General features: G+C 42.0%; 1 protein-coding gene across 3 annotated transcripts; it reads left to right on the top strand.

Moving 5' to 3' along the window:
• Nucleotides 1-1,077: 1,077 nt before the first annotated feature.
• LOC121569688 (26S proteasome non-ATPase regulatory subunit 3) lies at nucleotides 1,078-8,055 on the top strand. 3 transcript variants are annotated; one of them, XM_041880834.1, is made up of 12 exons: nucleotides 1,078-1,147; nucleotides 1,255-1,419; nucleotides 2,077-2,267; nucleotides 2,483-2,620; nucleotides 2,825-2,961; nucleotides 3,196-3,386; nucleotides 3,660-3,763; nucleotides 4,385-4,499; nucleotides 4,581-4,700; nucleotides 4,822-4,925; nucleotides 5,793-5,999; nucleotides 7,065-8,055. In XM_041880834.1, exons 2-12 carry the CDS (start codon nucleotides 1,260-1,262, stop codon nucleotides 7,140-7,142), a joined length of 1,545 nt encoding a protein of 514 aa, XP_041736768.1. In that variant the 5' UTR covers nucleotides 1,078-1,147; nucleotides 1,255-1,259; the 3' UTR covers nucleotides 7,143-8,055. The 3 variants fall into 3 exon arrangements, with proteins under 3 accessions (XP_041736768.1, XP_041736770.1, XP_041736769.1); XM_041880836.1 differs by having other exon boundaries at nucleotides 1,081-1,147; nucleotides 1,259-1,419; XM_041880835.1 differs by having other exon boundaries at nucleotides 1,108-1,185.
• Nucleotides 8,056-13,678: the final 5,623 nt, after the last annotated feature.

Below are 13,678 nucleotides of genomic sequence, written 5' to 3'. Positions count from 1 at the left end.
ATCCCTTTTCTCTTTCAAGACTGTGAAGGGAGTTGTGATTATATAACTTTATGGCACACCTCTTGCCTTTGGTTTTGTGTCTTTACAGTAGACCTGTGTGGCATGGAATTTGCAGTGGGATCATCATATTGTTCAAATGATCAAATAAATAATGTTGAATCAATCAGTGTAGTTACTGTATGTGTGCGCCTAAGCCTCATCAATGGTCATAGACGTTGTAAGTGGCCACTCTAAAATGTGAAGTTTTGTCACACAACACAATGCCACAGATGTCTCAAGTTTTGAGGGAGAGTGCAATTGGCATGCTGACTGCAGGAATGTCCAACAGAGCTGTTGCCAGATAATTAAATGTTAATTTCTCTACCATAAGCCGCCTCCAACGTCGTTTTAGAGAATTTGGCAGTACATCCAACCGGCCTCACAACCGCAGACCACATGTAACCACGCCAGCCCAGGACCTCCACATCCGGCTTCTTCACCCGCGGGATCGTCTGAGGAGGGTTGGATGTACTGAGGAGTATTTCTGTCCTTTTGTGGGGGAAAAAATCTTTCTGATTGTCTGGGCCTGGCTCCCCAGTGGGTGGACCTATGCCCTCAAAGGCCCACCCATGGCTGTGCCCCTGCCCAGTCGTGAAATCCATAGATTAGAGCCTAATTCATTTATTTTAATTCACTGATTTCCTTCTATGAACTGTAACTCAGTAAAATCTTTGAAATTGTTGCATGTTTAGTTCATATTTTAGTTCAGTATATATGTGTCAATGTGAGAAATGGCCTTCAAATAAATTACCACATAGGCTACAACTCAGTCAAAGCACTGTAGGCCTACAAGACAATTTATTTGATCATAGCTCGCCATAAATTGTTTGGATTATTTAGGAAGATGAGTGGAGCCCTAAAAATATTGGATTTCTTTCTAAATTGGATTAAGAATTATTATTACCAGATCTCCCTGTCTTACATCTACATCAAAACAACAATTCGTACTAAAAGTAGCGTTACAGTGAAAAGGATCAGTTTAATCAGCTATCTAGCTATCTATTACTTTTGACTGCTCGATATTGTCAGCATCAACTAGCATGGGTATGTCCCCCATAATCCTTTGCGCGTCACAATAGTTGCCAGTCATTCTGCCGACGAGACGAATGTGAGTGTTGACTGGAGTCAATTAACTAACTGTGAAATGTACGTAGTTTATTTTGACATGTGATATTGGTAGTTAAGTTGTTATTTTACTTGCACCTTTCATTTCAGACAGTATGAAAGAGACAACAGCCAAGAGACGTGAGAAACCCAAGGACTCCAAAGCTGAGAAACAGAAAGATGCGGGCCCAGAGCCGCAGGATGTGGAGATGCCGGAGGAAGACTCGGCTACTGCAGAAAAGAAACCCAAGGAACTTGATACCCTCACACTAGATGGTTAGCTGCGATATAACAGAAATACTGAAAAGGATATATTCAAACTCAATGTCAGATACGGAAGATTGCCACGGAAACAACTGCTTCGGGTTTTTGCTACCTACTGTATTGAATGTTAGTTAGCTAGTGTTAGCAAACAGTTGTTAGTCTATGTAACTAGCTAGCTAATTTGCCAGGTTTCATTGGCAATATATTGTGTTGAAATGTAGCTATCGTGAGAGAGAATATAGTTCGCTGACCTAGTTCGCCTGTTACTATATGGTCTGACTAACTGCGTTAACGCTGGTCTGACTTTTATTCACTCGCTGTAGTAGTAACTAGCTAGGTAACTAACGTTAGCTAGCTAGTTGGGTATTTAACAACGAAATCCCCTAGTCATAGCTAGCCAGCGAGCTAGTTAATCCGTTTGCTAGTAATGTTTACTTCAATGTGTGTCAGTTGGAAATCATTTACTGCCGTAACCTGTCAAAACAGTACTTCTCTCTTTTTGTATCTCCAATTGTAGCTACCTAGCTTGTCATGTCAGTAACGACATTGTATTAGCACATTTTTTTTCTTCAGTTTAGATTAGTGAAAGAACTGACATTAGCTATCAGATTTTTTTTTCACTCTTCCATGAAAGTCTCCTTATGATGTACTCCCCCTCTCCCGTTATAGACATCAAGGAGCATGTGAAGCAGATAGAGAAGGCTGTGTCGGGCAAGGAGCCTCGCTTTGTGCTGAGGGCCCTGCGCGCCCTGCCCTCGACCAGCCGCCGCCTCAACCCCAACGTGCTGCACAAGGCTGTGTCTGGCTTCTACACCGCCAACGCTGCCGGCAAGGAGTTCCTACTCAGCTTCCTGGAGGAGGTACAATGAGTGCAGATAGTATCAGATAGAAAAGACTGTGGTACTACTAGTACTACTACTGTTGTTGAGAAACCTTGGCTATGAACTATTACTCATTGCCTTTTTCTCTCTCTTTTTCCCACTCGGCTGCTTTGGTCCCATTTTGTCCGGTTCTGTCTTTCCTTTTCCCCTCCTCTACCAACACTCTCTCCCCTCCATTTATTGCATCCATCCAGCCCATGGACACCGAGGGAGATGTCCAGTTCAGGCCCCGTACAGGGAAGGCAGCTGCCACCCCCCTGATCCCTGAGGCGGAGGCCTACCTGCAGCTGCTCCTGGTGGTTTACCTCACCAACAACAAACGCTACACAGAGGTGGGCTGACTGAGCTCACACACTCTCTCATGCCTCTGTCTCCCTCTCATGCATGCACATTACTTATTTATGTTGGATTGAGCTCTGAATTCTCTTTGGTATTTACAATGCTCACCATCACACCGTAGTCATTAGAAATAAATTATGACTGGGTTACTGCCCGACTGCCTGTCTTGGTTGTTAGCTTCTCACTTTACTCTCTAGGCCCAGAAGGTGTCAGACGAGCTCTTGCAGAAGATCGGCCCCCAGAACCGGCGGGCTCTGGACCTGGTGGCCGCTAAGTGTTACTACTACCACTCCCGCGTCTACGAGTTCCTCAACCAGCTGGACACTGTGCGTAGGTAAGCCCACCAACACTTTATCACTGACTTTTTTTTTTGTTCATTTTAGATATATTTAAAGTATTTTCTGACTTAATTAAACAGATGGAAAAGGATGACGGTGGGGAAAGATGGAGGTTGTTTCAAAAGGCAGTAGGCCAGTTTCGAACCTATGCAAGTCAATATGTAATGCCTTCGATACATTTTTCTCGAGACTAGTCGTGTATATTAAACAAAATAATATCCTTCTCAAAGTTTCCTGCACACACGTCTGAGGACGGCCACCTTGAGGCACGACGCCGACGGCCAGGCCACGCTGCTCAACCTGCTGCTGAGGAACTACCTGCAGTACAACCTGTACGACCAGGCTGAGAAGCTGGTGTCCAAGTCAGTCTTCCCCGAACTGGCCAATAACAACGAGTGGGCCCGCTACCTCTACTACACCGGTGAGAGAGACTGGGAAGGAGAGAGAGGGGGAGGAGCCCTAAGCATACACATTTCTGTTGGAATAAGGTATCACCCGTGATACATTTTACTAGTTGAAGACATCAGAAGTTGTTTAGTTATCACATTCAATTGAATTATGTTTATCAGGCCACTATGCCTCTACAGGTTTTGAAGTGACTATAAGAAACTGCCTCAGAATATGAATGAATTTGTAGTTATGGCCTTAGTTTTCTGCTTTTCCACTCTGACCATTCTCTCCCTCCCCCCTCCAGGTCGTATCAAGGCCATCCAGCTGGAGTACACAGAGGCCAGGAGGACCCTGACCAACGCCCTGAGGAAGGCCCCCCAACACACAGCTGTGGGCTTCAAACAGACAGTCAGTACACACATAGCATGCAGTTTTTCCTCAGTGCATTTATTACATTTTACTCTTTTAGCAGACACTCTTATCCAGTGCGACTTACAGGAGCAATTAGGGTTAAGAACCTTGCTCGAGGGCACATCGACAGATTTTTCACCTAGGCGTCACAGGGATTTGAACCAGCGACCTTTTGGTTACTGGCCCAACGCTCTTAACCGCTAGGCTACCTTATTAAAAAGGAGAAACTATTAGTTGACTCTCAAAATTCCCATAGTGTTTTGCCTGACAATATATTGTCAATCAAACTATTTATAGAGCACATTTCTTACAGGGATGATGCATTTCTTCTTTTTTTAAATTTATAATATTTAGTTTTACATTTCTTCAATTTCTTTCTCCACTTCATACACAAACCTACACACACGAACAACAACTTAGACGCACACAATGACTACATCTCATCTGCCCAGACCAGCATGCTCACACCCCCATCCCTAATGCCTGCATTATTGTTATTTTTCAGGGGATGAATTAATAATTCAGGGGATTCATTTCAAAGTGCTTAACAAATAAAATTGCCCACTGTATACCACAAAATAGTTCAGGTTGTTCACAGCTTCTCTCCATCTCTTCCAGGTCCACAAGTTGCTGATTGTGGTGGAGCTGTTGCTTGGGGAGATCCCAGACAGGCTGCAGTTCCGCCAGGCTCCCCTGAAACGATCCCTAGCGCCCTACTTCCTGCTCACCCAGGGTAAATTGGTGGCAAGCTGGGTCATGAGAATGAGTCTTTAGTGTGAGTAAGATGTGAACCCTGGTCTCTGTTCCCACACAGCCGTTAGGACGGGTAACCTGGCCAAGTTCAACCAGGCCCTGGATCAATTTGGAGAGAAGTTCCAGGCAGACGGCACCTACACCTTGATCATCCGCCTTCGACACAATGTCATCAAGACAGGTGAGTGACCAGGCCTTTCACTTCGGGCTATTCTTCCACATTCTCAAGTGGCTTTCTCTTCTTTTTAAGTTTTTTAATACCTGAATGACTTGTTGATATTTAATACCATGTCTCCCTGTAGGTGTGCGTATGATCAGCCTGTCGTACTCACGTATATCCTTGGCAGACATCGCTCAGAAGCTGCAGCTGGACAGTCCAGAGGATGCTGAGTTCATAGTGGCCAAGGTAACATGATATTCTACAGCCATATTCAACTGGTGGACCTTGGTCCGGTCCGGACTCAGAACGGGGTCGATACGGACCGCGGGGCCCTGCTTTAACAATAAGAAGTGGATGAAAATATATACATTATTTTTTTTACTTAGTCGGGCTTTCAACTTACTGCTGTTGAGTTGTAATAATAGAATGTGCAATGTACAATTTTGAAATGTTGTAGTGCATGGGCAGTTTTCCTCTGTCATTCACTGACAGACCTTAGAGAGCTATTTATATTTTGTCAAATGTTCAGTTGATCAATTACTAGGCCATTTTAGCTAGATAGGTAAGTTAGGCTAACCAGTTATCTAAATCTTATAGTGATCTTGGCCAGATTGCGTGCCCAGGGGCCTTGACCGCAGGGATGCCCCCATTTGATTTTGTTGAGTCACTCGGGTATCATGAACACATGACATGGCAAAATGTGTAGAATTGCAGGAAATGAGCTTTAAAAGGGGAACATTTTCTCTCCGCTAACAAGAGGGGGATGAACAGTTTGGGGTCGCATGGGTTGCGAAGTGGTGGTTTGTTACCACACCGATAAACTACATTATCCATCCGGACCTTTGCCACCTAGGAAATGTGTGACCGGACCTCAAATAGTAGTTGAGTACCCCTGTATTACTATATACCCTTACCTTATCCCCACCTCCTGCGCTACGTCAGCTAATGCAAGGATTTCCTAAAGAGCATTAATAGAAAAGCACATCACTTGTGTGTGATAAATACGGCATGCAGTCCTCAACTGTCCTAAGCCACAGGTGACACAGTGGCAATGGAACACTACCGCAGTCTCGTTCTGATTTTTCTCTCCCAACCTCCATCCCTCTCTTCCAGGCTATCCGTGATGGAGTGATTGAGGCCAGCATCAACCATGAGAAGGGCTATGTTCAGTCTAAAGAGACCATGGACATCTACGGTACCAGGGAGCCCCAGCTGGCCTTCCACCAGAGGATCTCCTTCTGCCTGGACATACACAACATGTCTGTCAAGGCCATGAGGTTTCCACCCAAGGCTTACAACAAGGATCTAGAATCAGCAGAGGTGTGTACCAACCCTGTACTACTCCTTGTATTAGCCCCTGAAATTGACCCTAATGAGGGTTCTGTTGTAGGACATGGTAGGAAATTGTTTCTTTGTATCTGTGCTGCAGAACTACCAGTATACTGGTAGCTTGATACACTCACTAATTTTAAGCATCAGTTGTCAGAGCAGCTTACCGATCACTGCACCTGTACACAGCCCATCTGTAATTAGCCCGCCCAACTACCTCATCCCATATTGTTATTTACATTGTTATTTATTTTGCTCATTTGCACCCCAGTATCTATATTTGCACATCATCTCTTGCACATCTATCATTCCAATGTTAACACTAATTGTAATTATTTTGCACTATGGCCTATTTATTGCCTTACCTCCATAACTTGCTACATTTGCACGCAATGTATATAGATTTTCTATTGTGTTATTGACTGTATGTTTTGTTTATTCCATATATAACTCTGTGTTGTTTTTGTTTTTATCGCACTGCTTTGCTTTATCTTGGCCAGGTCGCAGTTGTAAATGAGAACTTGTTCTCAACTGGCTTACCTGGTTAAATGAAGGTGAAAAAAGAAATTGAAAGAAAAGTACTATTTTACTACTGTGACCACAAGGGGGCAGTGTTGTCAACTCGTTTTGTCAAATGTTATATTTGGGACTAGAATTTCAGACTAAATACTTACTGTCATTCTAAAATGTAAGCTATTTGCAAACGTAATCATTTTAAGGATGCACTATGCAGAAATCACTCCGCCATTTTTCTGGTTGCTAAAATTCTAATAGTTTGCCTAATTTCAGTTTGTGAGAATCATGGTACCATCTAAACCGCTGTGAAATATATTTTCCATAACCATAAATATTATATTTTCAAAACCGAATGTAAAAGACGCAAAAACGAAACCTAAGAACGGGAGGCATAAAAATGGTGTACATAGAACAGCTCTACCACTTCTTAGACTTGCTTTCAATGAGAATGACAAATCTATAACACAGATTTCTATGTGAATTTGGTCAGGTATCCCAAAAAGTGACATATTGCATAATGTGTGTGTGTTTACGTTTCAGGAGCGCAGAGAGAGGGAGCAGCAGGATCTGGAGTTTGCCAAGGAGATGGCCGAAGATGATGACGACAGTTTCCCATGATCCTCTGAGAGAAGCAAGTGCAAGGATGCCTTGTTGTTTTTCCCTTTCTCTCCATCCTCCCTCCTCCCTCCCTCTTGTAATAGTTGTTTGTTTTGTTTTTCTTCAGGCACAAGGCCATTATAACATTATATATGTTACAATTCTAACATACAGGAAGAACACCTCAATTCAACCCTACCACTGGTCCTCATTGTCCCTGTTTTTAGACTTGGTCATAGGTGTCACTGTAAACTTGTCCCCTCTACTTTTTAAGTACTTGCTGGGAGAAGCATTTGGTGTATCTGTACTGACTTTGAGGCCAGCACACAAATAAACAGTCTTTGTCAATTTAATTTATCACTTGGGGAACACTCATTTGTACAGTGAATGTCTGGCAAGCTAAGAGCCATTTAGCACAGAGCAGCTTGTATTTGTAAACTTTTCCGTCAGGAATGATGTTAGCTCCTTGATTTTTGTTCTTGCGCAATGCAATTAAATATCTTGGCCGCTGCCCTTTCTAAAATGCAGATATCTGGAAACTCCTATTTCAAAATTGTTGTTCAAAGCTCCTGTTCCTTCCTCTGATTATTTAACTTAGTTCCCTCTCTTCCTGCCTCTTATCACAGTTTGCATCCCAATTTCCTTTTCTCACAGAGTGTGCGCTTGTTCCCTTTGCTTCATGGAGTTTAAAGTTAATGACTGGTATAATATAAACCAGTCATGTAATATAACAGTTTCCTGTCAAATTCAAGTGAACAAATGCCCATGTATCCCTTTAATTCATACACTAACAATTGTCATTGCGTCTATGAAAAGAACAAATGTTTGGCTTTGGTGAAGGCTGACAGTAGAACCTTGGTGCATGTTTTTGGCCATTTATCAATGGGAGGGATGATCCATTGTACTATAAAGTTTTACTTTTTTTCTGTACACACCTACTGGCCGGTTGTGATTATTTGTCAAATGTGTTATTGATTTAATTTGTTAACTTAAGATGCAGCTAATACTTGTCTTTCTTTTGATAATACTTTAGAAAATGGATAGGTTCAAAGTGGACAATAAGATTTCAAGAGAACAACGTTATAGGGTCGTGCTTGATTACTCAATGACTAAGGTTGAAACTGTCATGGTGCTCTGGAAAATACACTATATATACAAAAGTATGTGGACACCCCTTCAAATTAGTGGATTCGGCTATTTCAGCCACACTCGTTGCTGACTGGTGTATAAAATCGAGCACACAGCCATGCAATCTCCATAGACAAACATTGGCAGTAGAATGGCCTTACTGAAGAGCTCAGCATGGCACCGTCATAGGATGCCACCTTTACAAAAAGTCAGTTTGTAAAATTTCTGCCCTACTAGAGCTGCCCCGGTCAACTGTAAGTGCTGTTATTGTGAAATGAAAACGTCTAGGAGCAACAACGGCTCAGCCGCGAAATGGAAGGCCCCACACGCACGCTCACAGAACGGGACCGCCGAGTGCTGAAGCGCGTAGCGTGTAAAGATCGTCTGTCCTCGGTTGCAACACTCACTACTGAGTTCCCTACTGCCCCTGGAAGCAACGTCAGCACAATAACTGTTCTTTGGGAGCTTCATGAAATGGGTTTCAATGGCCGAGCAGCCGCACACAAGCCTAAGATCACCATGCGCAATGCCAAGCGTTTGTTGGAGTGGTGTAAAGCTTGCCGCCATTGGATTCTGGAGCAGTGGAAACGCGTTCTCTGGAGTGATGAATCACGCTTCACCATCTGGCAGTCTGACAGAGGAATCTGGGTTTGGCGGATGCCAGGAGTGCTACCTGTCCCAATGCATAGTGCCAACTGTAAAGTTAGGTGGAGGAGGAATAATGGTATGGGGCTGTTTTTCATGGTTGGGCTACAGCATACAATGACATTCTAGACAATGTGGTCCTCTGTAGCTCAATTGGTAGAGCATGGCGCTTGTAACGCCAGGGTAGTGGGTTCGATCCCCGGCACCACCCATACGTAAAAATTTATGCACACATGACTGTAAGTCGCTTTGGATAAAAGCGTCTGGTAAACGGCATATTATTATTATTATTATTATAATTCTGTGCTTCCAACTTTGTGGCAACAGTTTAGGGAAGGCCCTTTCTTATTTCAGCATGGCAATGCCCCTTTGCACAAAGCAAGGTCCATACAGAAATTGTTTGTCGAGATTGGTGTGGAAGAACTTGACTGGCCTGCACAGAGCCCTGACCTCAACCCCATCGAACACCTTTGGGATGAATTGGAACGCCGACTGGGAGACAGGCCTAATCGCCCAACCTCACCAATGCTCTTGTGGCTGAATGGAAGCAAGTCCCCACAGCAATGTTCCAACATCTAGTGGAAAGCCTTCCCAGAAGAGTGGAGGCTGTTATAGCAGCAATTGGTGGGGGGGACCAACTCCATATTAATGCCCTTGATTTTGGAATGAGATGTTTAATGTGCAAGTGTTATTTGGTCATGTATTGTAGATTATATTGTCAGGGATCAGTCATAATGATACATTCGATATTCAAGAGCTTAGCATTAGGCACAACAACAACTGGGAAAGCCCTAGCCTACATTAGAAAATAATTTCTACAATCAAAACTTGCCTAAAGTACTGTCATGCCAATTCTGGAAGTGATATAGGCTACTAATAAATAGCATGATAAATGATACATTAAGAAAACGGGAATAAGGCCGGTTATTACCTAAGTGATTTGTAAATCAAGAGCACAGAGGGCACACCTTGCAATCAAGAGTGTCTGGGGTTGTACTCATTGTGCAATGCCCATAGCACAGCCTGAAGTAAGACTACTGTACTTGGTGCGGAAATAAAGATTTCACATATGGGGATATTCGTCTTTAATTGTTCTGACACATCAAAATATGAAGTAAGCATTAAATAACCCAACCGTATATCCTTTGTATAAGCCTACTCAGAGGGTAGCATATGTGAAATATCGAATTGCTACAACTAGAGTTGTGAAATTATGCACATGTATTTACCCTGAGTAATATCCCTACATGAACGTCACTGAAAATTCCTTGAGGTTGTTTCACTTACAGCTCGCGATGATGTCAACACAGATACACGTGCGAACTCTCCCTGCAAGTGTGTTTGGCTGTGCGACTGTATTGCAGCGCGACCGTGCACTACAGGCTATTGAATTGAATAAAAAACTCGTGTGACATTTTTCTGAATTATAGGCTACAATGAATTTCCCATCCACAAATTACAAATAAGAGTAAAATAAATATTTATTTTGCACTAGGAAATAAAATAACATTGGGCCTAATAATATAACAATAATAGCATTATAATAAATGTATTACAGCAGAATAGAAAAATTAGTCTTATATAGCCTAATAGGCCAGTTGTGTTTCTTGTATCATAAGCGCAGCTTTAATCACCTCCATTTATCTTTATCTGTATATATTTGCTCTTGTTCTGGTTTTTGAATGCACGCCAAAGTATAGCAAGTTCACCAGGAGGTGGGTAGCCTTATCGTCTATTAAAGCCAATTTATGCTTGATCTGAAAATGTGGTTGGAGGCTTCGAATGGCGCGTGACGCACTTGCGGAGCCTCAAGATACGCAGAGGCCAAATCAAGGTCTGTACGAAATCACCATGTGCCTCTAAACATGTTTTACATGATTGGTTGACCGTAGGTGGGGGCGGGAGGTCCTGTATAAACACAAACTCACTTCCTTTACAACTTTCTTCACAACAGCTGAGATTGACGTCTGCCTTTAAATCACTGACTGCGTCCGAAATCTGGCTTGCCTACAACTTACTTAAAATGCATACTGTATAGACCTCCTAATCGTACTATGCACTAGTTAGCACATGTACTGTTTAGCCATGACGGAAACGTAGGTCTACTACAATTTTTTTGTGTGTTCATGACAACTGGGATTTCGGAAACAAAACGAGTTCAGACTGGCAAAAATCGTAACGTTGACGCGTTGATCTTCAAGTCGAAAAGTCGGAGCTCTAGGATGATGCCCGAGTTTCTCGAGTTTCTGACTAGTTCCGAGTTGGATGACCGTTTAAAAAAAAATCCCAGTCGGAGCACGTTTTATCTGAGTTCCATCGCAGTGTTCAAAACAACTGGGAAGTCTGAAATCGCCTACTATTGACTTCAGTGCGTTCAAAACAACTGGGAACTCCCGGAAAAAACGGTCATCCAACTCGGAATTCCAAGTCGGGAATTCTGTCTTCTTTCTAGAGCTCGACATTTTGACATAATGATCACTGATGTCATGATTTTGACATCGTTTTTTCCGAGTACCCAGTTGTCTTGAACGCACCATCAGTTACGGCGCCTTCAAATGAACCGGAAAGGATCGTCTATAGCCCCACCCAGTGACCTTAAATGTTGTTGTTTTGGGCTAACGGTAGCTAATTAGCTAGCATTTGGAGTAAACTTGAGTAGTTACCGCACGCCTATGGATGTAGGCCTATCAATTTAAGAGTCACCTGAAGTTTGAGCGTAATGGGAGATGCGGTAGAGGAATTTAGTGCTGAGGCAGAGGACTCGTAATGAAGATGACTGGCTACTACATTACCGTTCTCCTAGCAGCCGGATATTATGCTGGCAGCAGGATCGCAGATTATTTTTTTCTTATTTTGATAATAAGAGTCCCCCTTCAAAAACATGCTAAACTTTGGGAAATATCGTTTTTTTTTTTCTTCCAAAATTGACATTTGAAGCATTTTACCGTATTATTTATACCAGCATTTATTTTGAACGTTTACACAAATACTGGCATGTGGGAATCTATTGTGTAGGCTATATTTAAAGAAATACACTTTTAATAAAATACTAATATATGTTATTGGAATTACTCAATATAGTCTGAAATGGGTCTCTTGTGCTGGGCAACGGGTTTAATACAGAGTACTTGTGACTCCTTACTCCACCAACTCCATTCACTGCAATGTAATACATGGTATATGGGATACTTGTTGGCTTGTAGAGAGAAAACTTTTTTTACTTGTCTCAGCTGAAGTGGGGTGGGAAATACTCAGTAGGGTCGCACTGCCTGCTGCTGGCTTTTCACTCTGCCCCCTCTATAACCCCAATGCAATACACTGTAATTGACTGTACATGAGATACATATTGGCTTGTAGAGAGAAAACTATTATACCTGTCTCAGCTAAATTGGTGTGGAAAATATTCAGTAGCGTCTCTACTCACCAAATATGAATAGTTTTGGAGGGGGAATGTGGCATACACATCCAGCAACACAGCTTTAAATGACCTGGTACTATCCATGGTCCTGAAATCAATATACTGAATAAATAAACACAAAAGCTAAACTTTAAGTTAAAGTTAAATGTAATGAGGAGACAGTAGAATCATACTTTCTGAACAGCAATGGATACAATTATTTACAAGTTGTAGGCTAATATATGCTTCTTATTTATAAATTATTTACAAGCTATATTGTCATGATTATTGATCAAGGTCAGCAAATGCACTTTTTGTAGAGTTTAAAATGTATTAAAAGAGACAACAAGGCAAACAGTACACAGTATAATCAAGCTTTCAGAACAGCAATGGAGAACATTATTAACAAGTTATTTGCCTTTATGTGTTGCTTTTCTATCAAGGTTAGCAGACTACTGTGATGGCCTATTAACCAAGTTTTCAAAACCAATAACAGAGACAAGATGGAAAGATAATACATAATACAGAGACGTGATGATTATCTATCAAGGGCAGCAAAGGCATTTTCTGCAGAGTTTAAAATGTATTACGTAGTATTGCCCTCTAATAAAACTGCTTTAGAGAATAAGCACACATAAACACCACAACTGCTGATGTCTGACTGTTTTACAAAATGGGGGCAACGATGAGAAAAGTATTTCTGTAGGAAATGCTACCCAGCAATTGGAAGAGAGGTTGGAAGGAGCATAAGTTAAAACAACCATTATTTTAAGCTTAGGACGTTGAATAAGACAGAACTTCTAATAATCACTTGTATTTTCTCACAAATTACAATTTGTAGAGATAGGCTATGATGCATGAATCAGCTCAAAACCCAAGTCCAAGAGGCAAACCTTTGGATTGATTGCGACAAAGGTGGGTTTAAGAAAATAATTTGAAGGCTATGCATAATTGGGGTGATATACAGTGGCTTGCGAAAGTATTCACCCCCCTTGGCATTTTTCCTATTTTGTTGCCTTACAACCTGGAATTAAAATGGATTTCTCGGGGGTTTGTATCATTTGATTTACACAACATGCCTACCACTTTGAAGATGCAAAATATTTTTGATTGTGAAACAAACAAGAAATAACACAAAAAAACAGAAAACTTGAGCGTGCATAACTATTCACCCCACCAAAGTAAATACTTTGCAGAGCCACCTTTTGCAGCAATTACAGCTGCAAGTCTCATTGGGTATGTCTCTATAAGCTTGGCACATCTAGCCACTGGGATTTTTGCCCATTCTTCAAGGCAAAACTGCTCCAGCTCCTTCAAGTTGGATGGGTTCCGCTGGTGTACAGCAATGTTTAAGTCATACCACAGATTCTCAATTGGATTGAGGTCT

Source organism: Coregonus clupeaformis, unplaced genomic scaffold (genome assembly GCF_020615455.1).
Source record: "Coregonus clupeaformis isolate EN_2021a unplaced genomic scaffold, ASM2061545v1 scaf0027, whole genome shotgun sequence".
Taxonomy (NCBI): domain Eukaryota; kingdom Metazoa; phylum Chordata; class Actinopteri; order Salmoniformes; family Salmonidae; genus Coregonus; species Coregonus clupeaformis.
This window is presented reverse-complemented; position numbering and strand designations above follow the sequence as displayed.